This window comes from Syngnathus leptorhynchus, chromosome 1 (genome assembly GCF_054491065.1).
Source record: "Syngnathus leptorhynchus isolate UIUO chromosome 1, UIUO_Slep, whole genome shotgun sequence".
Lineage (NCBI taxonomy): Eukaryota > Metazoa > Chordata > Actinopteri > Syngnathiformes > Syngnathidae > Syngnathus > Syngnathus leptorhynchus.
The window spans coordinates 13,381,363-13,406,579 of NC_141195.1; the positions used below are offsets into that span (position 1 = coordinate 13,381,363).

The 25,217-nt window shown below is 40.7% G+C and overlaps 3 protein-coding genes across 6 annotated transcripts in view; 1 reads left to right on the top strand and 2 right to left on the bottom strand.

Annotated features, from left to right (window-relative positions):
* The window catches only part of pex14 (peroxisomal biogenesis factor 14), a 45,853-nt gene extending 31,382 nt beyond the window's left edge, over positions 1-14,471 (bottom strand). Inside the window, exons 1-2 of the mRNA XM_085911008.1 lie at positions 14,398-14,471; positions 11,839-11,889 (exon numbers count right to left, since the gene is read on the bottom strand). Of these exons, the coding sequence (XP_085767134.1) occupies positions 11,839-11,889; positions 14,398-14,433 (87 nt within the window). The 5' untranslated portion in view covers positions 14,434-14,471. The remainder of the gene's footprint in view (positions 1-11,838; positions 11,890-14,397) is intronic.
* dffa (DNA fragmentation factor, alpha polypeptide) lies at positions 14,234-18,689 on the top strand. 2 transcript variants are annotated; one of them, XM_085911009.1, is made up of 6 exons: positions 14,234-14,872; positions 15,452-15,610; positions 15,718-15,875; positions 16,112-16,319; positions 16,805-16,923; positions 17,527-18,689. In XM_085911009.1, exons 1-6 carry the CDS (start codon positions 14,779-14,781, stop codon positions 17,752-17,754), a joined length of 966 nt encoding a protein of 321 aa, XP_085767135.1. In that variant the 5' UTR covers positions 14,234-14,778; the 3' UTR covers positions 17,755-18,689. The 2 variants fall into 2 exon arrangements, with proteins under 2 accessions (XP_085767135.1, XP_085767137.1); XM_085911011.1 differs by having other exon boundaries at positions 14,236-14,802.
* A 1,114-nt stretch (positions 18,690-19,803) lies between these two features.
* masp2 (MBL associated serine protease 2) lies at positions 19,804-24,007 on the bottom strand. Of its 3 annotated transcripts, none has more exons than XM_085911044.1 (6): positions 23,927-24,007; positions 23,633-23,755; positions 23,395-23,572; positions 22,829-22,960; positions 21,490-21,686; positions 19,804-21,310 (listed from the first exon to the last, which is right to left on the bottom strand). In XM_085911044.1, exons 2-6 carry the CDS (start codon positions 23,732-23,734, stop codon positions 21,152-21,154), a joined length of 768 nt encoding a protein of 255 aa, XP_085767170.1. In that variant the 5' UTR covers positions 23,735-23,755; positions 23,927-24,007; the 3' UTR covers positions 19,804-21,151. The 3 variants fall into 3 exon arrangements, with proteins under 3 accessions (XP_085767170.1, XP_085767161.1, XP_085767151.1); XM_085911035.1 differs by having other exon boundaries at positions 23,633-23,852; positions 23,927-24,002; XM_085911025.1 differs by having other exon boundaries at positions 23,633-23,996.
* Positions 24,008-25,217: the final 1,210 nt, after the last annotated feature.

Below are 25,217 nucleotides of genomic sequence, written 5' to 3' on the forward strand. Positions count from 1 at the left end.
ACCGAGGATGGATGGTTTGACATTCAAGTTTTATGTTAGTTATAGGTGCATTTACTTGGAACTGATATATTGATCGGGTGGCCGCTTATTATTATAAGAGTCGGAATCCAGAACCGTTAGGCATCTGAATTCAACCAAAGACCTGAAATCGTAAGTTTCGATAAGCATCCCTAACCTGCATTCACCTCGACAGTTGCTGCTCATTAGTGACAATGTGGCTTTAAACATCTGCACATGCAAGTCACTTTTGGCCACACAGTCATCACATTTGAAAAGTAAGGTGAACAACCACAAACAAAAATTGAATGAACAAAAAAACACGATCTGAGCACTCGACACTGGACATAAGTGTGACCATATGGCAATGGAACATGAAAGCCTGGCATTTTCAAAATTGTTCAGGTTTCAACATTGCTCTTATACCAAAAGGCTAAGTGGCTCAATTTGTATTTGTTTTTATTCAAACAGTCCCAAAACAGTCTTGTTTAACCAGGGTCTGACATTTCTTAGTGCGCAAATGCAATGTAGTGAGATGTGACTGTTTAGTTAAAAAGGAGCTCACAGAGGCTCGATGGATAAAGAGGGAAGAGATTAGAACAAAAATGCTAAAATAGACCACAAATGCTTTTTAATTCAGGTAAAAGGCAAAAACCATGATCCGGGAGCTGCTCTAAGATATGAGGGTCATCCGATATGAACCCTTTTCACTTTAGCAGTCAGGGGTGTAGTAGAGGAGTCACAGTGGAGCACAACAAACTACTTAGCCACCACAAAACATTCCAGCCTCTTCTCAGCTGCAATCCAGTAATGGATACTTCCTCAGATCCTCAATTGGTCAAATTGTTTTCATACAATAATTTAATTCAGAAACACATTTACAAAGCAGGAGTAATCAATTTTAATTAGTTGATTTTTTTTTTTCATTCGCGTAAAATTTAATGTACTGCCATCGATCTCTTTTGTTCTTTAATGCAGTGCCTCTTTCCTGTAATTTGAAGCTTTCCTTTCTCTTTTTTTCCTCCCACCCCCCCTCCAAATAGTCAATGATGACATTCTGTGACAAACAGAATGTGCTCATCAGCAAAGGGAACAGACATACCAATGCAACTTTAGATCAGTGGAATGTACCCAAAATACAACTTGAACACACATGTGCAACAGATGAAAAACCTCAAAGTTTGAATGCATTAACAAAGCTTAGGAAAACTAAGGTCAATTGTGGGGACTAAATGTTTCTTTATTTTGTGCTCGCATGCGCCACAAGAGGAAAGATTTGAATAACGGTGATTAAAACATTTCATTTGGTTACCTCGGTAAAAACAAATATTTTACCTGTTGGAATAATTGTTTTAAATTTCAAAACGCATACTAAGATCAATAGCATTTGGTACATCATGTACATTTCTCTGATTTCTGTGTTCGCTGGGAAAGACAGATACGCTTTCGGTGCCCGCAATAGAACGATAGTAGGCCAACATTGTCAAAAACCTTCATGTTGAGATGCTTTTCACTCACAAAAACAAACTGGTGAAAACCACCGTGATCAGATGTGATTTTGAAAATCTAGTGGTAGAGCAGCCAGATAGAGTCAACCACAACTGCGTTTCTTGAGACCGACCCTGCACCGTGTGTTGTCCTTCACATCATGAAGGACCGGCGGGCTTTCGCATTCAATTAGGTGATTGAGGCAAAATGTAAGCGGCACCAGCAGCAAACATTGTGACGCTTGTGTCCAACGGACACACCACAGAAGTTGTGTCGCCCTGTCGGGATGACCGAGGCCTTCGTCACAGGCAAATTGCTGTGACAAGCCTATCGTCCACAGACTCAAGCTGGCTTGTACGTGGCATCCTCTCACCTGCCAAATTAACTAATAAAACTACAATGGAGAGGCAAGTGACAGCAGATAGAAGCATCCTTTTATTGATCAAATTATTATTTCTTGAGTACACCATGCCAACCTGGCAACATAGTGCTAACAAAGACAACCAGACAGATTGTGACATTCCCGTGACATTATAATCACGCGTCAACCCCCTCGCCAGTCAATAGGCCGAGCGCGCTAATTGTGTGTCCTGGATCACCAATTTCATGGTCTTCAAAGGGGGGGATGCAGGGGCAGGAATTGGTGGCATGACCCTCCACACATGGATGAGAGCTCCCTTTCCTCTCGGAGGATATACGAATAGAGAAGGCGAGGATAGTGTCAGGAGACGCATGCTGAGGCCAGAGTGGATCCAGAGAGGATTAACATCACCATCTACTGGTTAGGGGTAGTACATGCGCTTCCAAGGGGTGAGGGAAAGGATGGCAGTACCCTTGTGGCCTGTCTTTGACATAGACCTGTCAGAAACATTTAGACACACTTGCCAAACAATGGCATATCTACAGCGGCAGATAAGTCAGAATACAATTGCCATGAGGGGGGGCGGCACAAAACAAAGAGTACAGACTCGAGAAAAATGTTGGTAAACTCCTTTACTGGAGGCCTCCAGCTATTTATGAGGATCTGACCTATGGGAGTAAGATAAGCAATAAAGGAGTGTGGTGCTGACTGCATAGGAAAGTAACAATCTTCAGGCTCGCAGAATTAGAAGTTATCTTTCATCTATTTAAGTCCCTGCCGGACTGCACCAACTCGACAGCCCGTCACATTGAATAATCATTCTTCATTTCAACCTATCTTAACCGGTCAGACTCCGCACTGATGATCTCATTGTTGTAAAATGGCATGAAGTCATATGTGTGGCGGTTTGTTTATACATGACACACCTTAGCATGATACACCTTTACTCTGAAGTTCAGAGTCTAGTTTTAAGTTGTGGAGAAGATTGAAAAAAGAATGATAAATAAGGATGAGTGGAAGAAAAGAAGTCAAGTTGAGTGTCTCTAAAACATAAAAAAAAATCCCTATTATACAGTACAGGGGTCCAACATTAAGTCTTTCTGAGCCATGTTGAAGTGGACCTACCAGAACTAGCACTGGCCCTTATCAGTAGTCATGATATGATAAGTTTAAATTATGATTTCATATTTAACATCTTTGTACGATATTTCTTTATTACTTCTAACATTTACTGGGCTTGATATCTTGATTGAAGCCATTCCATACAGAATGATTTACCTCACGTGCAAAAACTGACCAATCCAAGTGGATAAATCTCAAAATATTGTATTATTCTACATACATTTGACTTTTTAGGGGAAAAGCAACTTTGTGAAAATTAAGTTCTTACAAAATGCGCCGCGAGCTTCCAAATAGCTATCTCGGCGCATAAGGTAATTCAGTGAAATTTGTCTCTACCCTACGGAAGAGGATTAGGGCCAGTGAAGAAAAAAAAAACGACGGGTGACAGGATTCTGACTTTTTTTCCTCAGAATTCTGACTTTATTCTCAGAATTCTGACTAAAGTCAGAATTCTGACTTTATTCTCAGCAGAATTCTGAGAATAAAGTCAGAATTCCGACTTTAAAGTCAGAATTCTGAGAATAAAGTCAGAATTCTGAGAAAAAAAGTCAGAATCCTGTCACCTGACAGATTTTTTTTTTTCTTTACTAATAAGTTAAGTCCTAGTGGTAGTTTTGAAAAATCAAATGTAATGCTTTGTGAAGCTGCAGACACCCTGGACAGTAGCTCTACACAAAATTAAAGAGGTCAAAACTGATGGATGACAACAGAAGAAAGACATGTGCAGGCTCAAGAATGGCAAAATCCAGGGTGTTGTGTTACACCAAAAGAGCAAAGTTGACAAGAGCAAAAAGAAATGTCAATGCCCTGTCTCTACATTTGACTCACTTCCCTTTTCCCCATTGCGGTGATACTCAAAACCACTTTCTATAGAGTAGAACAGGCTTTCAGACAGACGACATGAACAAGGTCAACTCAAATGAGGCGACATACCAACAGTGTTGTGTTACCAAGTCATGTTTGGGCTTTGGGGACAACCATAGAGGACTTCACTCTATCCATCAGTCTGCCAGAGCCACCTATAAAAAAGTATCCAGGTTGTATTTATTGCAGAGCTATTGCAATAAATACAATATGGATTGCTTCAGTTCATGGTGGCAACAATACGCACAGCCATCTATGATTCTAATCAAAGAGAAAGCAAAATACCGGTGCCAGGAGAGCGGCAGTAGAAAACAAATGCAATATTCATGTTAATCACTGCATTAACAAGACGTTGACAGTCTTGACAATCGAGCAATGATGGGGACGCCTAGATGTTGAATAATTGTTAGACGAGCCAGAGGGGATGGTTTTTTCCAGTGTTCCATGCCGTTTCACTCCGGATTTCCACTTGTGCTACAAATGGATAAAGTTTCACCACACAAGTTGAAAAGTGTGTACATCATGCAGTCTGAGGTGGCCGCCTTTAAAAATGTTTCAAAATCCCACTTTGGGAAAAACTGGGTGTGGGGGATTGAAAACATTTTTATATTCTACACAAAGGAACTTCTAACTAGACTCAACACTTTGAAGTGAGGCTAATTAGACAGCATAAGTCAGAGTGATGTGCTGTTTAGTTTTAAGATGATTTATTTTAAGATGATTATGAGTTTCATTTTTTGTTACCCTAATTTATTAGCACTCACTATCGCTATTTTAGATTCCCCAGATAAAGCCGCAATCTCAGGAAACCATACACAGAGAAATGATGAAATCCCATTAGCATTTTGCTTTCATTATTTTTAATCAAAAACAGAAAACTGACACATTAATTAATAGCCATTACCACTTTTGCCACTCTCTCAGAGAAAACATTGTTGGGGGGGAAGCAATTAACTTCACAAAATAATGAAAAAAAGGGGGGGGGGAATTAAAAAAAAAACTAATAAATGTCTTTATACTGTAGGCCCTCTAAAAGTAAGATGTGCAATATATTCTAGTTGTCATATTCCATTAAACTGCTATTACAGTCTTGACGGAACTATTAGTCACTACGTTAATATGCTGTTGTATAGTACATTATTAGTGTACAAGCTTGCTTTCTGCAACAGTGCATTCATTTGCTTTCAGACAAGTCGATTGTTGCACATCTAGGACTTTTATTACTGATTGAGAAAGAGTCAAAAACACCAAGTTGAATCTCCTTTAAACCCCCACTACCCTCCTTTTGTATAAAGTGCATTCACGTAAGCATAAGTTAATCATTTACATTCAAACATTTCTTCGAGGTGACATACGAGCCTTTTGTCAACACGTGCTTTTCCACAATGCAGTCAGTGTTCCATCTATATAAATTATAACTGGGATTGCAAGAGCAAACTATTTGATTATTTATGCATGTATGACTCTATAGGGGGCTACCAAGGCAAACAAGGAATTACTTGATTGGGCTAAGATCAGTTAACAAAGGAAGAAATATGACATTGGCCACTGGGCCAATCAAATGTCAACATGATTAAAATGGTCACTCTTAGTTCAAACATCTAAATTACACAGCGTAAAACCTTAAGCATATGTATGATAAATACTTATTTTAGCACAGAGCTCATCTATAGCTATACACCCTTAGCAAGAACTATGGTTCTTTAATTAAAATTTTTCCCAAAAGGCTTTTTTTTTTCAATTACATAATTAGTCTAAGCAGCCTGTTAAGAAGTGTGGTTTGCAAAATGCACTGAGGGAAAGCCAGCATTTAGAGAAAATATCTGGCACTGTGGGGATGCTCGCATACAAATTATCAGATAACTTATGGTGGAGACAGATGAAATGGGAGTGAGGGTTAGTTTAACAGAGTACTTATACCACATGGCACTCTTGTCTGTTTCCCTGTTTTTCACGCTGAGTAGATATGCAGCAACTGTTATTACATCTCTGGATATGAAACAAAAAGCAGCAGGTTTAGGGGGGTGTCAGCTTTGAAGTTTAGTCGAGACAAAAAAGATGGCGGAGGGGAGAATTACATTTGCGATGTTAAATCACACTCACGAAGACATCCCAAAAAAGTGAGAAATATGCTGACAAATAAAAAGGTCTCAGTACTTGAATTACCATAGTCATTTACCTATTAAAGTGAGGCTGCTTCCTGTCAATCAACAGCCATCACATTCTCATTTTGTGGCGGAAAGCAGACGTAATTGCTTCTCCTACTAATCAACACAACTTGTGTAATTATGCCTTGAAAGTGACATTGGAGGCTGAGAGCGATGTGAGCAGTCTTGACAGCGGAGACGTCTCCGATTCATCAGGAGATTTCCAACCTCGCTGCAAGGAGACGAGCCACTCTCCGACCAAGTCGCTCACTCTGGCAGTTTGCGACCGTAAACACAAAGAAAAGATGATAAATCAAGCGGAAGTAATTACAAAGCAGAAGAGGAACGAAGCCTCGGCTCGGTGAGGCCACTTTCCCCACAGTACTGGAGCAAAATGACGATGGTGCAATTAAATCAGTCTTCTATAATTTCTCAAATAAATACACTATGACAGTTCACTAAATTGTGGGAGAATGAGAAATTACAACACTGTTCCCAGACTGTTTACATTCCGCAACGTGCTGAGACAAAACACGACAATCGCATTTCAAAGCAAACGATAAATTGACAAACGCATTTCTAAGCAAACATTCAATTTGGCTTGGTCACAGACCAAACACATGGTTGCCCAACAGAATTTTGTGTAAAATTAGCTTTGACAAAAACATTTTCCTGAGATACATCTGTAACAAGTCACTATGTGGCCTAACCAGCAAGGTCAAAACCGGGTCAAAAATAATTGCTGAAACCAAAGAGCCACAAGAGATGACACAATCCACACAAACAGCTTTGGTACTTTTCAGTGAATTAAAGGATCCCCAATTCTCTCAATAAAAAGGAAAGATAAAAGGCTGTGTTTGTAAAGCAGATCCAAGTCCAGATCTGCAAAAGCAGAAACCACAAAATAGATCAAATTCATAAACTGGACTAGAATCATCTGGCCGCATCAATTTGAATGATGTGGGTGGAACCAACAGAAAGGAGTTGCCAACATCAAAAAGAAGTCAACTGGTAATCTTGGCACACTATTAGGGGAATAAGCTAAATGATTTCATCTGCAAACAGACACAAAGAAAAGATTTATGGCTTATAAAAAACAAGTTCTTAGAAATTTAAAAAAAAGCCTTGTCTGTGTCATTCCGCCCTCAATGCCTTCAAACTCAGCTCATATCTAAAGAAATTATTTTCCGATGGTATACAAATCAAGTGCATCATGTGAGGTGAAAAAGAAAGGCTAAACGTGAAAAGCAAACGTGATTCACCTCCTGCGTTCAACCCTCATGAGTCAAAAAGTATGACCTGCGCTTCAACAACAAGTCCCAGCCAGAAGCTGTAAACTCATTTTCCCTCATTCAAGGCAGCAATGTCGGCAGCAAGATGTGCTCTGAGCATGCACGATAAATCTGACGTGAAATCATAATCATAAAAGCAATTAGCTGACCCTGTGCCACTCGTCCTTGGACATGACAGTGAGAATTCATTCAGAGTCCTCTAAGGATGCTGGCTGCGGGGTTGAGTGGGGTGGAGTGGGGAGCGGTGGGGTGGGGTAGTGCAACACAGCAACAATAAAATGGAGGGCCCTTCCTGTATCATTAACCACTGAAACAAGCAGCGCATGATGCACCAAAACTGTTGTGCTGCAAAAACAACTCATACTTTTCAAAGACAGACTTGGCTTTTATCCCGCACTCAGAGGATTACGCTCGAGTAATATGTCAGAATCTACTCAAAGTGCGGTCACAGGTAATGCCATTTATTTAAGTCGCATGTCAGAAATCAGGCAGTTCCCCACTTTCACTTCCACACCCAGTAATTACACAGAGGCCGAACTAGTGCCTGCCACCTAGTGACCATCTTCCTCAATAATCATGAAATATCTCTGAGCCTCTTGCCCCCGCTCGGACCATAACTCTCCTTTACGGCAGACAACTCCAATAAAGGATTACAATTACAATTAAAGTAATGAGCAAAGAGGAAAAAGGAAAGATCTCTGAAGGTTCCCTTGACTAACTAAATGGTAGCCTAGTTTCCTGACAGAATTGAGTTAACATAGCAGAATCATCAGTGACTCCCAAATAATTAATTTGGAGAGTGCTGCAACTTGCAAGCCCTAAAATTTGAAATAATGAATATTAAAAAGTGATGAATGTGAAGTATGAATTAACAGAGATGAGAACATCCACGGTATTTTTTTGAAACTTTTCTTTTGACAAATCAGAATATTAGGAGAAGAAAATTACAAGAGCTGCGAGTAGCCATAAAGGGCCCCTCGAAAAACGGGCAACTTTGGGGTCCTGGCACAGTGGGGAAATGGCATAATGGATGGCACATCACAAAATAAATCATTTTAATAATCATTTTACATCTTCATGCTAAACAACCACAGCTTGAAATCTTGAAATTCAAAATGGCCAACTTCCAGTTTGGTTTTAAGGTATGGCTCCAAAGACTTTTTCAGTAGGTCCTGGGCTGTTACAGGGGAACATTATATGGGGCGTTACTGAGGCATTTATTGTAAACGGTATATTTCATCTCTAAAATATAGATCATTTTTGCTAGGCCTGTGTGCATAAAGACAAACACCTGTTTGCTTGTGCATGAAGACAAAGCTTTTGGTACTCTGCTGGCAAACATGTAAAAAACTCCACAATGGTCATTTTTGGGTAAATACGGGTGCAAAAAAAAAAAGAAACAGCTCAAAACAAAACACTGGTTTATTCTAAAGATTCATTTTAATTCTGTTGGTCCCTGATTCAAAAGCATGTGCAGTATATTTTCTTTTTTTTACTTGTGTCATTTTTAAAATTTGAGTATTTTAAACCCATTAGACAGTAAGAGAGTGTACTCTTGTGTGAAAAACTGCAAAATTATTGTTGTCTTACTGTGCCACTACTGTCAAGAAGGAGGAGAAACTAAAGAATTGTCATGACCTCAGACTTAGCATGTGATACAATTTTACATAACACAGAATGGAAAAAATCTCTTTTTGGGGGTGACACATAAAGAACATCAGCATGCACAGCTGGCGGGGGAAGAGCAGTAAACTATTCTGCTGAATAAAGGCTTCAGAGTCAAAAGGAGAGAGCACTGGCAGAGGTGCCTTCATGTTTGTGGCTGTACTGATTACTGCTGGCACACACATTCAGGTGCCCCCCCACCAACTCCAGTGCTTAACACCCAACCTCTGTAGTATGACGGCGGCTGCGGAAGGGCGACAGAAATTTGGAGACTGCTGAGCTGCAACTGATCACTTCAAAGCAGCTTATTTAACGCTCACTAAATTTTTCATCATAGTCGCTAAATATCCTGGGGAAGAGGGGCTTTTGAAGTTGCAGCGAGCACAACGATGTTTCTACAATTCTTTGTCCTGCTCTAAAAATAAATTGGAAAAAAAAATCATCCTGTTTATATTTCATACATCCTCACAGTCACTATAAAGACTTCATTAGTTGTATCAACATTTTGCTTAGTGATGCAAATATTTATACTCACCTTTAAAAATATAAGAATATAAAAACAATAATACATAACTGCCAAACATCTTGGTGAGTGTAGTTTCACTATGTTGTCTTTAGAGCAAAAGTTCAACTTTAGAAATAAATAATGACAAAACATGGATTGTCCTACTTTACTACTTAGCCATAAATGTGGTTTCCACCAAAACTTTACAAATGTTTCCATTGGCCCACTTTATGCTATTTTACTTTGATTCGGGTATTTATTGGCCTGTTAAATTCAAGAAAATTACATTTGAGATACTTTAATGGCAGAGAAGAAAAAACTCTTAGCACAGAGGTATGAGAGACAAGAAGAAGCTAGGGAGGGTCGACGGCACAACACCATTGAGCGGTAGGTGGCAAGCGGTAGGAAGGTTCAGAGAAAGGCGGGCTGAGTAGTCGGCAAAGAGCAGCGCTGGAGGCAACACGACCGGCTGGCAGCGACTGGTACACCAGTCAAAGATGGTTGTCCCAGTCTCTCCCATCCTCTCTCTCCCATCCTCTCTCTCCCATCCTCTCTCTCCCATCCTCCCTCTCTCTCCCTCTCTTTCTCTTTCTCTCTCAATGATCAAACTCAGTTGGACATCCGTTGCCACAAAGGAAAGGCCACTTGGTGCAGTGTGCTCAGGCCTACTGATTTGGTCGAGGTCAAATCAGAACCCCTAAGATGAACTGGTACCCCCAGTAAATGTTATACAAATGTGCACATGCTCTCTCTCTCTCGGTCGCTCACTCTCTTGCTAGCTCGCTCACTCAATGCCCTCCCAACCCTGCCGGCACTCCCTTTCCTCTCATCCAGATAAAATCCTTTCAGACACAAATTTCAATTATTCACCTCATCCAAATAATGCCATGTGACAAGAATTATCCCTACTGTAATAATCCACTTAACTGGGAAAGAGCAGCTCATCAAAAAGAGAAAGGAGAAAAGGGACCGCAAGTGAGGGCAGCCACGTGTGTGCGTGTGTGTGTGTGTGTGTGTGTGTGTGTGTGTGTGTGTGTGTGTGTGTGTGTGTGTGTGTGTGTGTGTGTGTGTGTGAGCGTGCATGTATATGTGCGTGCATGCATGCATGTGTGTGCGTACGGAGTGTGGTGGGGGGTGGGTGGGTTGCTGCTTGTCAACCAGTCTCGAATCAGAACCCTCCTAACAAGAATTTCTGCCCCTTTTTGAGAAGGCCGTCTTGAAGCGATATGGGATGATGAAATTGAAGTAAATTGAAAGAAAGCCTGAGAGAATGCTCCCACAATCAATAACCCCAGGATTAAATTAGCCTTGGCATGAAGGCATGATGGGGGGGGGGGGGGGGGGGGGGGGGGGTTGGGGGGGGCTGTGAGGGGATGTGAATGATGGTGAATGACATTGAGACATGTTGGCTAAACAATACCCAACTCCTAACCTGGATGCTATGCTGCATCCATACAAAGACATTTAATGTACAGTACACTGCTTGGCAACAGCAATTCAGTGTCTTTAATCATGTAAACTTGCTTATGTGTACATTTAAACACTTTACACATTGCCAGTGAAAAATGATGATACGACTTTAAATGTTGCCAACCTTGCATTCACCTCTTGCATTAAATGAGTTGATATGATGCAGTCACTCTCGCTATTGGTCAGCCGTGGGGTTGCTACACCGTTAGAGAAGTTTGACTTTTCAGAAATTCTGTATTCAGCCGGTGGAAAAGTTATATTGGCGAATATGAAATACAGCGGAAATATGTCAAATGTAACAACGTTTCTATGTAACGAGTAGGAGGTGCTATAAAGCACATTGCAACTTTCTGAGTAGATGGTGGGTTTTACCTGGATTTAATAATGAGGAAATACAAGTTAATCTTGAAGCTTTTATAAAAAAATAAACATTAATGGGGATCAGAAAACAAAGCTTAAATTTGATTGTGTACAAATTACACTTTTCGCTGATCTAATCTAGGCTATATCAAGTCTACCAATATTTACCATTTCATGCAAATTGTATGACTGGCTCTGTTTTGATTCACTAACCCACAAATTAAGACATATGTAACATCTACACTAATGCATTGTGGCATTACCGCCTATATGTAAGTGATGTATTGAAACTTTGTTTAGTACCCTGCTCCATGTGTATCTTTCTGCAAATTACTACCACTGATTTCCTTTCTGATGAGATATTGTAAATGCAGTATATACCATATAATTAACAGCCCATCATTTATTAAAATGTATTCATCACAATACGGTTTCCTGATTACATGAGATTAAAAAATAATATCAAATATGCTATCACTTATTGCTTGCTTTAAAGAGACAGTAAACTGAATTTCTGCTAGAGATTCTAGACAGTTATTTCTAATGAGTGAAAAGTTTACTTCTTACCAGTGCTTCTCTGAGCGGAGCTGGCGCATCGCTACCAGGAGGAAGGGCGGCCTGGTTGGAAACAAGAAACGGTATTAGAGTGCTACCTGCTGGATGACTGATGAAGTGAAACTTGGTCATGTTTGATGCCGCTGAACCAAGGTTTTTATACTTAAGTATTAATCATAGACACTTACCTGACCTTAACAGTTACAGATTTGTTAGCAGGATATTATTTCCGAACCTACAGTATTGACTAGTAGTTGGCAGAATGTCAATGATTAAGGCGACACAAATATCTGTAGAAATTGTGTGTGAATGCTGAAATGTGTAATGATGAGTGAGAAATGAATTGAATGAATAAAATAAAATGAATACAAAAACTTTTTTTTTTTAAATACAATACAAATGAATAGTATGAGATGAAAAAGAGATTGGACTGAATTCTGTAATTCAAGTACAGATCATCTGCGCTTCCATTAAAACAGAAAAAAATGTGTTCCCATCACGTTGAATGCGGAATGGATTACATATGATATTACTTAGAATGGACACTGAATTATATTTAATTATACAGTGGAGCCTCGGTTTTCGAACGTCCTGGTTCTCGAACAATTCGGTATTCGAATAAAAAATTCGAGATTTTTTTGGGTTCAGATGTCGGACGAAATTCGGTTGTCGAACCTCGCGAGATGAGCCAAGAGGACCCGCATGCCAACTGACTCGGTTTGTTATTACATTCTCGTTACTCTGAGAATTGCATCAACTCTAATCAATGAAGCAAATGGGAGCAGTAAAGCCATCCTAAAACAAAAAGACGCTCCTAAAGCAATGCGACAGTGAGCGCCCGGCGCCCGCGCTGCGGTTGCGCGATCGGGCCAAATTAAGCTCCCTGCGCACTGAGGTCCACTTAAATTTCGGAAAGTCCATTCGGACTTTACAAATATTTTCTAAATTTTAGCGACCGCTCTGTAACAATAATGCGACCAGCGCGGTGCAGTTGCGCGGCCGGACACGCGCTACGGTTGCGCGTTTGGTGGTGCGCTGCAGTTGCTCGATCGGACAAGATTAAGCTCCCTGCGCACTGAGGTCCACTTAAATTTTGGAAAATACATCAGGACTTTAAAAATATTTTCTAAATCTCAGCGACGGCTCTGTCACAATAATGCGACCAACGCGGTGCAGTTGCGCGGTCGGTGACGCGCTACAGTTGCGCGGTCGGTGACGCGCTACAGTTGCGCGGTCGGTGACGCGCTACAGTTGCGCGATCACGCGATCGGTGACGCACTACAGTTGCGCGTTCGGCGGTGCGCTGCAGTTGCGCAATCGGACAAAATTAAACTTCCTGCGCACCGAGGTCCACTAAGATTTTGAAAAGTACATCAGAACTTTTAAAATATTTTCTAAATTTCAGCAGCCGCTCTGTCACAATAATGCGACCAACGCGGTGCAGTTGCGCGGTCGGTGACGCGCTACAGTTGCGCGGTCGGTGACGCGCTACAGTTGCGCGATCGGTGACGCGCTACAGTTGCGCGTTCGGCAGTGCGCTGCAGTTGCGCGATCGGACAAAATTAAACTTCCTGCGCACCGAGGTCCACTTAGATTTTGGAAAGTACATCAGAACTTCAAAAATATTTTCTAAATTTCAGCAGCCGCTCTGTCACAATAATGCGACCAGCGCGGTGAAGTTGCACTGTCGGCGACGCGCTACGGTTGCGCGTTCGGCGGCGCGCTGCAGTTGCGCGATCAGACAAAAATGCGCAAATGAAAAAAATGACGTTTTTTTCGGAATTTGAACGATTCACTTCTGAACAGCCTTCTGGCACGGATTGTGTTCAAAAACCGAGGCTCCACTGTAATGGTAAAACCCTTTCGCACTTGAAGCCTGTTAACCCATCCACCTTCCTCTGCATAGGCACAGGATACTTTCAAGCAATGACTATGGAACGTTACGTCTTATTAATGAGTATTAGCGTTAGATGGTTGCCAAAAGGGTGTTTATCACTCAAGGGAAATGAACAAGTGTCACGACTGAGCATTTATATTAAATATTGGATTTCTAGAAAAGGCCAATGACAACACCTTTGCTTCCCTGTTCCATGCATGTGACATCAAACATGTCAACATTGTGAGTATAATGGCTTCCCATCTTGGATGGTGCACCACGTTATGACGTTTTACTGCACCACAAAAAAAAGAAAGGGGCTTGTGTTCATTTGATTTAGTAGTCGATGGGTTGCGGAAGTTAATAAACAATCACAAAGACAGCAAACCTTGCCATCTTGACGAGGTCAACTTGTTAACTGTAGATCAACACAGTCCATGACACAGTCCATGACACAGTCCCTCTGCTCTAGTGACTAAATAATACGCAAAAATGGTTTGATGACATTTATGGCGTGGCAACTTTTGAACGCTTTCCAGAGCTACCGCACATTGCTAGCTAGCTATTCTGCAAACAATTCCTGAATAAAAGCAGCCAGACGAGACCAAATGTTATGGCATTTAAAGAACAGAGTGCACGCTGCAAGAGCGCATACTCGTGCATATGGATATTAACAGACAAGTGACATTATTGACCTGTGCTGGTGGATCAGATTGGTCCGTGGATGTCATCTTGCACTTATCAACAAGGCTGCTCGATGTTTGATTGCTTTTGTCTGAGCTCAAAGTCAAGCGCACTCGCTGACCGAAACCCAACATTAAATTTGAAGGCTCAATGAAAATATAGATATAGTTTGCATTTGAAACGGGGCATGCATTCCACCCACAGTTTGAACATATGGCTTCTTTAAGAAAGTAGTTTCTGTACTTTTAGGGGAAAGTGATGTGTACGCAAAGGGGACTACATATCCCACAATTCTTCTGGTCAACTGCGTTCCTGTATTTGAAACTGCCAGAGACTACCGAGAGCGCTCCTGGATTCTTAATAACTGTAATAGTTCTACGTTTCTGCGCACAATGGCGGATCGCAAGCCGTGTAAGGTATGCAATTTTACACGCCAGAAGTCATATGGCCTGGTCGTTCCTTCGCTCGAGGAGCTGAAGGTAAAAGGTGAGATATGCACACTTTGTTGATACTTCGCTTGATTTAACAACGTTGTAAAGCCCGTGCACGCAAAAAAAAAAAAAACAAGGCTAACATAGAATTCCATGTTAAAACTGGTTCATATGAACGACTCTGTGATCCCCATTCATCTTTTTTATTTACAATGTATAGAGCAGTAATGAATCCTACATTGACGTGTTACTGACAGTCGTCACAGCACTGCTGTCGTGGCCACAGAAGCTTATCCATGATCAAGAGCTGGCTATTTGTCTCACTACATTTCTAACGTGCTGAAACTTGCTGGAGCTCAACTTGAAACGAGTGAAAAAACATACCTCCCTCCTGTCCTCTCATTCCTTAAATGCTAGTCACCACCAGGCGTTGGCCAAAATCTTTGCCGGGGTTCAATGAGTTATTGTAGTGAAATTGAGAATTATTTATTTTTCTTTTCAAATAAACAACTACACACACACACACACACATTTCTGATCAGTATGTCCACAGCTGAGAGAAGCATTAAAAGATGTTAGTGAGCTGTGATCATTGTTCTTGTGATATCATCAAATTCCAATTGTTTCATTTCAGGAAGTGAGTTTCTTGGTTTCACACCACATGATCCAGTCACAGTGGTCTTAGAAGACGATGGGACAATAGTTGAGGACGAAGCCTATTTTTGGTGTTTACCTTTAAACACAAAGTTCATGTTGCTGCATGAAAAGGAAACGTGGTCGCCACTTCGCAGAGGTGAGCCTATTTGATTCGGCCCTAAAAAATATATACTGTTTTTATTTTTATTTTGCTTTTTTAATTTGAATAGCATTCTGTGCACCTCTTTGTGCCTTCCATTGCAGTTGATGGTGGCACAGCGTGGATGGCAAGGGATTCCGTGATACTTGAGAGCAACGACACTGTGGACGCAACTGATGGAACTACACCATGGTTGGACTTGGCCTTGCAGCTGAAACAAGACCTGGCCAACATCATCCTCATGTGTGAGGAAGACTTACAGGTGCCAGTCCTGTTTGTCACCGTGTGCATGCGTGCAGATAGATAGATAAATAGAGAGAGAGAGAGAGAGAGAGAGAGAGAGAGAGAGAGAGAGAGAGAGAGAGAGAGAGAGAGAGAGAGAGAGAGCGATACCCTCTCTCTGAGGTACAGTATCTGTAAAAGCCAATACAAACACTGTCTTCCATTATGTGTCATCTAAATGAGTACTTTGTGTAAAATCTGTGTCACATGTTCCAGTGCTTGGTGGATGTCCCCCGCCCTGAGCTAGCTTCTGCTCTTGGCTTCCAAGAAAAGAAGACTGAGAACCTACAAGAAACGCTACAGAGGGTTTTAGACCGTCGGGAGGAGGAGAGGCAATCAAAAGAGTTGCTCCAACTCTTCATCAAAGCAGTGGAGAAAGAAGACGGACAGCCACAAGAAGAGACAAGGCGGCCCAGTGAGGGAGGTAGGTTGAAAGCAGCTTCTTATTAAAATGAGAAATCTTCATTTTACAACAATCAAAATCTGGGCAGCACATTGGTGTTGTGGCAAACACAACAGCCCCACAGTCGGTGCAAATCTCGGCTAAGTCCTACCTGTGGAAAGTTTTCATGTTTTCCCTGTACTTGCGTGGCTTTTTCCCAGCTACTGTGGTTTCTTGCCACATTTTAAAAACATACATGTTCAATTGATTGAGAGCTTTTAACTCTCTGTAGATGTGAAACTTGTGGCAGGTTTAGCTCGAACCTCAGTTTTACATTCATCTAATGTGCCCTGATAGACTGGCATTATTATTATCAGTTACTGCATTTATTTTAGAAAAGTCACACTGATGCCACTAGGTGGAACTATTGTCACAGTTGAATAGTCTGATCTTCTGAAGCGATTGACTTATTGTCTAAGAATCTCTGCGAGCGACCATTTCTTCTGTTTATGTTGCAAATACTATAGGTGCTGATGTGCCTGACGCGATGGAGGTGGATCAAGCATCAGGATTCACTATCAGGACTATGATGGTCCTAAAAGGCAAAACAAGCCCAGAGACCAGGCTGTGCACTGAAGATCTCCAGGTAACAGCATTATGCAGTTCTTGGCACTTTCTTGAGCATTATATGTGTGTTGGTATAACTCAAGTGCTTTCTAGTTCATAATAATTTAGGATTTTCCCTGCCCACCCTTTGCTTTTTTTGTTATAATGACATTTTCCGATTTTTAAAAATAAATGTGATACGCGTACTACGAGGAACATTTTGTAGGAGTTCGTCTGTCGTGTTTCCATGCAGGCTGAAGCGATACATTATGAATATCCTAAAACATCTCAAGTGGATCGCAGGAGCAGGTTAGGGGTTAGCAGACTCTTCAGTGCTATGTCCTTAATAAGTTTTCACACGTTAAGTCTTCATTGCCGGATTTTCTCTCTCCACTGAATCATTAAGATCAACTTCAAACTAGTTGCTACAGTGCATTTTCAAGCATTGAGCAAGGTAGTCCCTCTTTGTAGTGGAAAATGGTTGGACCAATCCAAATTATGTTGGGTAGGGCTAAATCCAATTTATTTTAGGTTTGACCTGAAATAAAATGTGTGTGTCTTAAAATTATGAATTGTACAACTTTAGGCACGTCCAACGTTTGTTGAGGTATTTCTATTAAAATGAAACACTTTGTGTTTAAAGATGGTGGTGTCCAAAGGGGAGGAAGCTATGCAGCAGGTGCTAGGCTGGGACAAAGTCAGGACATCGACGCTGCTTCAAGACTGTGAATCGGAGCTAAAACAACGTCTTGAGCAGGTCCAGGCCGTGCAATCTATGAGGGGCAACGTGCCGCAAGGGGGCAGCAGCCGCCCGCCTCCTGAGAAGAGCGACGAGGAGAGCCAAGCAACGCCACCTCAACAGGGGAAATAGTCTCTTACATTACTTGAGCACAGACTCATAACTGCTTACGTGGACTGCTCCAGGGCCAGCAGAATGAATTCGCACTGCGTTACTGATACTATTTTTAAAGCCGGATCTCGTATGAATGTCAACAAGGTTGGTGTTTGTAGCATTTGGTACATCTTTCAAACTACTTCAATGCTTTTGCCTCAAGCAGAAGTGGAGGGCTTTGCACAAGTCTGACAACAATCACAGATATTCCCTATCTGGATGTGAAAAGAACATCACAAGCTTTTGTGTGTAATTTAATGTCTGCTGATATGAGAGGGAACATTACAGTTGACTTTAATGTGAAGAAATTGATCTCAGAGAATCACATGCAGATGTGTTTCTCTTCTTTATTTCTTGATTGAGGCCAGTCATTTTTTTTTAAATATTGAATCTTCCTTGACATTGTTTCCCATCTGTCCATAAAGCGCTCCATACAAGTCATCTCTTCTATTCTGTCATCAATAGAGTGATCTGGAGTCTATTCCAGCTGACATAGGGCAAAATGTGGTGTACCAGCTTGGACTGGTCACCAGAGACGAGAATCCAGCCCAGAATTTAGACCGTGACGCAGACAACAATTTTCCGCCTAACTTTCAAAACAATGTTGTGCTTTTGTGGCAGTATGTGATATTTGTAATCAGAGCGTGGGTGGGCATGACCACTCCTATGTTGCACGTTTGATTTCTAAGTACAGTTATGACGTTTTTTTTTTATCTTGTCGGGTTTCTATGTTATGGCTGATTGATTGAGTGACAGAAATGCATCTCAAGATCTGGGGGCGAGCAAAATGATTTCCAAGATATACAGTATGCAAATAGTGACTGTACATTTGCGTAGAGCCCGACCCTGCTTGATATCGCGTTATAGTTGAGTGCGCAGACTAATTTATCATTTTCCTAATAAAGAGTTAGACAAGATAAGATGTTCATCACTTTGTATATGCAAGCTTCATTGCACACGCACAGCCATCATGTGTGGGTAACAAAGATTCTGCTTCATCCTTGAATTATGTCAAGCCAGCGGTCTATAATACCATTATTATGAAACGTATCTTTTGCTTTGGTAGACACAAAATGCAGGTCCATGTGAGTCATGCACGACATGATCTTTTCTCCAGCTAACACACGTGTTCGATTGTTCCACAAGGGTGAGCCTTGCGCACACCGAGGTCTCCACGAGCTTGTTCGTAAGTATTTAAGATATGTGTGACGTGAACAACACGGTCCGTTAAAGCTGGAACTCTCACTTGACTTCCTCTCAGATGCCCTCTGCAACACATGTACAATAGTACAGTTTGTATTTTGGACATTATTGCAAAAAAAGGAAACTCATCACATCTTTATAGAATGGGACACCTCAACAAATACTCCAAGAAGTAAAATAAAAAATGAGAATTCAAGCCATCATGGGTGATATCACAGGAGACCATTGAAGTGTACCAGCTATGTCAAAAAGTGTGAAGAGATAGCAACAGACACTGAGCGGACATGGTTCTCATTGTGAAAATCAGTACTAGTTATAAACAGAATTAGTCATTTCCAGTAAAAACCCAAGGCTTTTTTCATTCCTGGATTTCCTATTAAACGTCACAAAATGGAAGCATCACTCTGGACATACCAATTCTTTTTGTTGATATGGCATATACAATTGTTAATTTAAAACATTTCATGAATACATTTTTATGACGCTGGTCAATTCACTTGATATAATTTTCTATGGGTAACATTTTAAATACATTATAATGTCTTATAATGTCAACCTACATAAGAGCAGAATACATTTGTCTGGGAGAAAAATACCATTGTTTCTGTCAAAAAGAATAAGTCATTTATAATCAGTGGCTGTATTTTGTCAATAAATTCATGCATATGATTCAGAATAGAAGTACCTTGGCAGGCAGCATGCTACTGCTAGACACCTTAATGGGTGTCATGGTGGGCGTAATTCCTGTGGAATTAGATCCGACTGGGCTGCTGTGGGAGCAGCCGATTGTGTCACGAGTGCATTTTTCAATCATACTGTGTAGTCTGAAACTCAAGTCAAGTCAAGTTTATTTGTATAGCCCTAAATCACAAGAAGTCTCAAAGGGCTTCACATAGACAATCAATTGACAATTATTCTCAAAGCATCCCCTGATCCTGGGCTCCCAAAAGGGCAAGGAAAAACTCAAAAAAACCCTACCAGGGGAAAAATGAGAAACCTTGAGAAGGGACCACAGATGGAAGGATCCCCCTTTCAGGATCATCAGGCTGCAATGGATGCAAAGAGGGCACATAATGTTTGCATTGAAAAAAATTTCAATTCTGCTCACTTTGTAAAAACATTTGCCATTGAGATCAACAGTATTTGCAATTATTTGGTCCACTGTATGTAACGGGTTAGCTCGTGCTTGATTCTGAATTATTTTGAATTCCTCCTTGTGTTAACAAGCGATAAGCATAAGGGAGTATCCAATCAGTTGCTAGAACATTGTCGTAGTCTGCATCTTAAGTCAGCGAGAGTTCTTGTGACAAACTGATGGACGCAACACCAAAATTATACAGAATGAAAAAAATTAGCAGTTACTATATGCTGATTTGTCATAATGTCAGCCAAATTCCACATTATTCACAGAGGAAGTCATAAAAAGAAATGACTAAATGAATACAAGGGTGCTTCTCTGGCACCTCAACACTTACTCTACATGTGCTCCTTTGCCCCATTTGCTCGATGGAGACGGATTAAATGTTAGTGAGCAAGTGCAAAGTGCCAAATTAGAAGCAATTTCATTATAGTGGAGCACCCTATAATAACTGTTTTGACAGAGAAGTAAAGCTGAAATTAGGTAGGAGGAAACGGCATAATGGATGAAGGTTAAAGAAGTATCTTTCACAGATCATATGCTGCTTTTCCCCCCCTTCTCTCTCACTGAAAGCGAACTGATGGGCATTAAATGCCTCTGTGTCGCAACGAAAACAAAGCACTATTTGATCAGCTCATTCACAATGAAGAATTACCATGGTATGTCAAAGACCCAGTCCGATCACAGACCATCATAAAACATTTTATTTTAAATATGGTCTCAATTGTGAACGCAAGGGCATTCTTCATTCCCATAAAATATACAATTCAACAAAAATACCTCTACACCAAATATGGTTTTGTCTACAATACATAACCATGGATGTCAAACAAATTTTTGTTACTGGCTACATCATGACTAAATACCTTAAGGTTTTAAAAAGAGAAGACAATCTGGATGACTTGGATATTTTCGCAAGAAAAATAAAATCGATGCAGATAATTTGCTCTCGTGGGCCATATAACATGATGTGGCGGGCCAGATTTGACCCCTCTGCCTTAGGTTTTTTTCACTAGTGCGCTACAGAGTCAAGTTTCAGTTAGACTTCATACTCGTGTACTTGATCATCCATCCTGTGTTTTTCCCACTCGAATCAGACCTGAATGCAACATGTACTTGATGACCTCCGTCTTGGATGCCGTCTGGTTTAGTCGCTCCGCAGTACGGTCCGTATTCTCGTACCACTGTCGAAATCTTGCGAATAACAATCAGTGAGGGTGATTTATAAAACATATTACTGCCGGTGAATATGCAGCAAACCACATGACCCAACAGTACATCACCTTAGCAGGGCGAAGGCAGCGACTGACTGCCCACGCACACATGTGGACGAATAAATTGTTGGGTCACTACTTGCAAGTCACATGACTAACCTTCAACATATCGTATGGACAGGGGACGTCTGGGTGTCCCTCTATGTCAAAAGGCTCCATAAAGTCCAGGATTATTTTGTAGCCCTCCGGAAGACGGATGGTGTGGTTGCAGTGACTCATGGGCGGATATGGGTTCGGGTAGCCTGGACTTGTCAGATGTCCTGACATGTTGGTCAACAATTGGCTGAGGCATGTCACTGTTGGGATACAACATTCAAACATACCGCTGTGTCAGTTCCAGTTGTGTTCACAAAACGTTGCTGCAACCCATCGCACCAAAGTCATCCATGGCCTTATTTAATGTTGAGGGCTCCAAGAATGTTTCAACAATGTATTTTGTTTTTTTGCCTGCCAAAAAAACCCCAGCAGGCGCCAGCATTCCAGTTTTTTTATCCAATCTGAAACAAATAGCGTATTGCTTTTTAATCATTGTCATAGTTCACCTAACTGTCAAGTATTTTTACTGAATGCTTACAAAAGTGCGACTATTTTTGCCGCTCTCTGCGTCACCCAAATGATGGCGGTATTAACAAAATGCCTAAAATTGCCTTTGGAAGGAACATATACTGTACATTAGACAGTAAGTGAGCATTGGCCATATTATCTTAATATGTAGCCAACCAATTATGTACAGAACGATAGCGTTTCAACTTTTAATTTAGAAGCATCTCCAAATGGTTTCTTTGACTGAAGTTGTTTGGAAAAACAAGAGTTTTTTTTTTTTTTTTTAATAAAGGGTAGTACATATTTTAATCGACTCCTTTTGGCGCCATAATTAATGGCATTCATTAAGGTTGCATTAGTGACGCAGCAAGTGTGCAGATGTCCCAGACAATACAAATGATGGTTGCACAAAAGTTGTCATTTATGTATATAATTAGTAAAATCTGTGGGTAGATAATCTTTTTTTGCCTATTCATTGCATGATTTATTTTGTCTCCATTCTTCCTCCCCCAGCAAATAATGATCAAGTCAAGGCACGTCAAATCAGTAATTGTGATGCATTACCTGATGTCAGCACATTATTAGTGTTGCATACAGGTATCAATTTTTAATACCAATTTGATGTAGCTTCTCACTGGAGAATCAACAGTAATTAGCCTTGTCTTTTGGCAGTTGGCAGAGATCGAATGCTTTATGCAATTTGACTAAAATTTCTCAACACATGCCAGCTGGAATGAAATGTACACCTCATAAAAATGAACTAAACTGTATGGTTATTATTAATAGTAATAATATAATGTAATGTAATGTTATATTAAATTATATTACTATATGATTTTTTTATGGTTTTGGCAATCTACTATTGTTGCATTAAGTCAGACATCATCTTGCTCACCTGTACAAGATCTTTTATTGAGATGAAGAAGATATCCTGGCTTGCATGTGCAGTAATAGCCACCAATATAATTGTGGCAGAAATGGTCACAAGTTCTCCCTTCATGCATACTGGACAGACACTCATTGATATCTGCAGAAGACGCAGAAGAAGAATCATGCTGGGTGACTCCTTTTTGTCATGGTTATCAACTGATTGCATAATATTGGTCTTAATTGGAGTTTGAGGGTCAAGGCTGCAGCAAGCCCCCAGGTAGTATATTGGCATTATTATTTTTTTATGTCCAATTAAAAAGGACATTTATATTGGACTGAAGAATCTTAAACCTGAGCTCGATAGCAAGACAGGCCATCAAATAGATCAATTACTCTTTGAGACTGTGTGTGTGTGTGTGTGTATGTGTGTGTGTGGTGGGGGGGGTGTATGTGTGTGTGTTACTAAATCTAAGTTATAATTTTACAAGAGGCTATTTTACCATTCATAATTTGACAAAGATACAGAAAAGAAAAAGTTCAAACAAGTAACAAGCAAGCAAAAAAAAAAAAGGTGTCACTATTTTACATCACCTTCAGAGGTGTAAAATGCTTGGAAGCCAGTGAATCGCTCCTCGTTAGAGTAGTCACTCCTAAAGACCACTGACATGCGGTTGCCGGCTGACAGGATGACGGTGTTCCTCGGGGTACTTTCATCGTTCTTCTCTTCTTCTCCACAAAACCTCACGGTATCGTTGCCCTTTGCTAAAACCTGTTTGGACAGGGTCAAGGCACTCGTAACCAACAATCAAATAGAGTAAGAAGGTCGTACCTGGGTGTAGTCGTATTCGCACAGATTTGAGGGTTCAATGCTGAAGTGGGTGAAATAGAGTTTGACCCTGTGGCCCTGTGGGACAGTGATGTTCCACTCCATGTATGTGTTGTCAGGGTATGGCTGGGGGAAGTTGGGGGTGGTAAAGTTGCCATATAAGCCTGTCAATTCCACACTCAGCGACACATGGAAAAAGCAGAATAGGACAAATACGCAGCCGCTACTATCACATTTATGTGTGAGTGCAACCATTTTAAGGAATATCTGTTAGGGGGGAAAAATATGGATACTCACCTGGTCATATTGACATCGGTCGTCAAATATGTTCTCTCTTTCGGAATTGTGCCCCCCTCAGCTCAGTGCTCTCTGGGTAATTGAACCTTTGTGTCCCTCCCAGCTGACAGTTAGGTAAACAAAGTGCGACAGGCACATGATCAGCGTCACCATCACCCACCTCCCCTGGTCACAGATGTCAGAGGAGCTACACATCAATAGTGTGGTGAAAGTTCAAATCTTGCTGCTTCATCAGAGCTTTACAAGTGGGAAGGAGGACTGATGGCTCATCACCGACTTTATAAAACATACAACACCTTTATAAAAAGAAATGACGCCAGAAGTCAAATGTCACTTTTTGCAATGACTCAGCACTAAATGAAACACTTTTCCTACCCTCTGTGTTTTCCAAGTAACCAATGCAAATTACAGTTAAGCGCCAAATGGTAATGCTGGTCAAATTTGCTGTACATTTGTTGTGCAACATACATGCGTCTATCCCATTTGCAGGTGTGCTCAACCATCCCTACATTGAATCCTAGTAGCCCCCAAAATTGTCACCCATCCATCCGTTCTCCGTTCATTCATTCATTCATTCATTCATTCATTCATTCATTCATTCATTCATTCAATCACGAAACAATTGTGTACATTAAAAAAACAACTACAACACCTCTGAGCAGAATAATACGCTGCTTATACAGTCATGTGTACATGTAAGTACATGGTTCAAAACATAATATGTGATACATATGATACGTATAACCACGACCAACATGCTACTATCATTATCAAGCTTATTGTTCTTGGAATTCAGCTGGCATTTTTTTCTAGCTAAGAAACGTTTGGTGCCAGTGACAACCTATAATTGGATGCTCATTAACATGATAACACCTACTAAGACACAAAGGGAGCATTCAAAAAATTTCTATGTCAATTTTTTACTAAATGAGTTTAAAAAGGCTCAACATCCACCCTTAAACCTGCTAGGTTAAAAACGGGATAGAAAAACAAACACTTTTTTGGGGTTGGTTTGTGCAAGTTGTAGGCCCAATTTTTCACCCAAATTGGGTTATTTTTGACCCAGCAGTTTTAAGAGTGTTGTAAAATGTCACTACTCTGATACTACAATTGCCAATTTTGCACATATCCTTGAGAAGGAAATGATACAACAAAAGAGAAAAGAAAGACTGGAATGACATGTTAAGACTAATACAGGGTTATCAACAATCAGCAATGACAACATTGGTTTGGAGGAGGTGTGTAAATTGTTATTCAGATGCGAAAGGACTGGTCGAACATTGATGCAAAT

Coding starts and splice junctions, on each gene's coding strand:
- dffa (XM_085911009.1), top strand. CDS start 14,779: ATGGCGGATCGCAAGCCGTGTAAGGTATGCAATTTTACACGCCAGAAG. Junction 15,876..16,111: donor TGTGTGAGGAAGACTTACAG/GTGCCAGTCCTG, acceptor CACATGTTCCAG/TGCTTGGTGGATGTCCCCCG. Junction 16,320..16,804: donor AAGGCGGCCCAGTGAGGGAG/GTAGGTTGAAAG, acceptor CAAATACTATAG/GTGCTGATGTGCCTGACGCG.
- masp2 (XM_085911025.1), bottom strand. CDS start 23,884: ATGGTTGCACTCACACATAAATGTGATAGTAGCGGCTGCGTATTTGTC. Junction 23,573..23,632: donor GCGAATACGACTACACCCAG/GTACGACCTTCT, acceptor CTGTCCAAACAG/GTTTTAGCAAAGGGCAACGA. Junction 21,687..22,828: donor CAATAAAAGATCTTGTACAG/GTGAGCAAGATG, acceptor GTATCCCAACAG/TGACATGCCTCAGCCAATTG.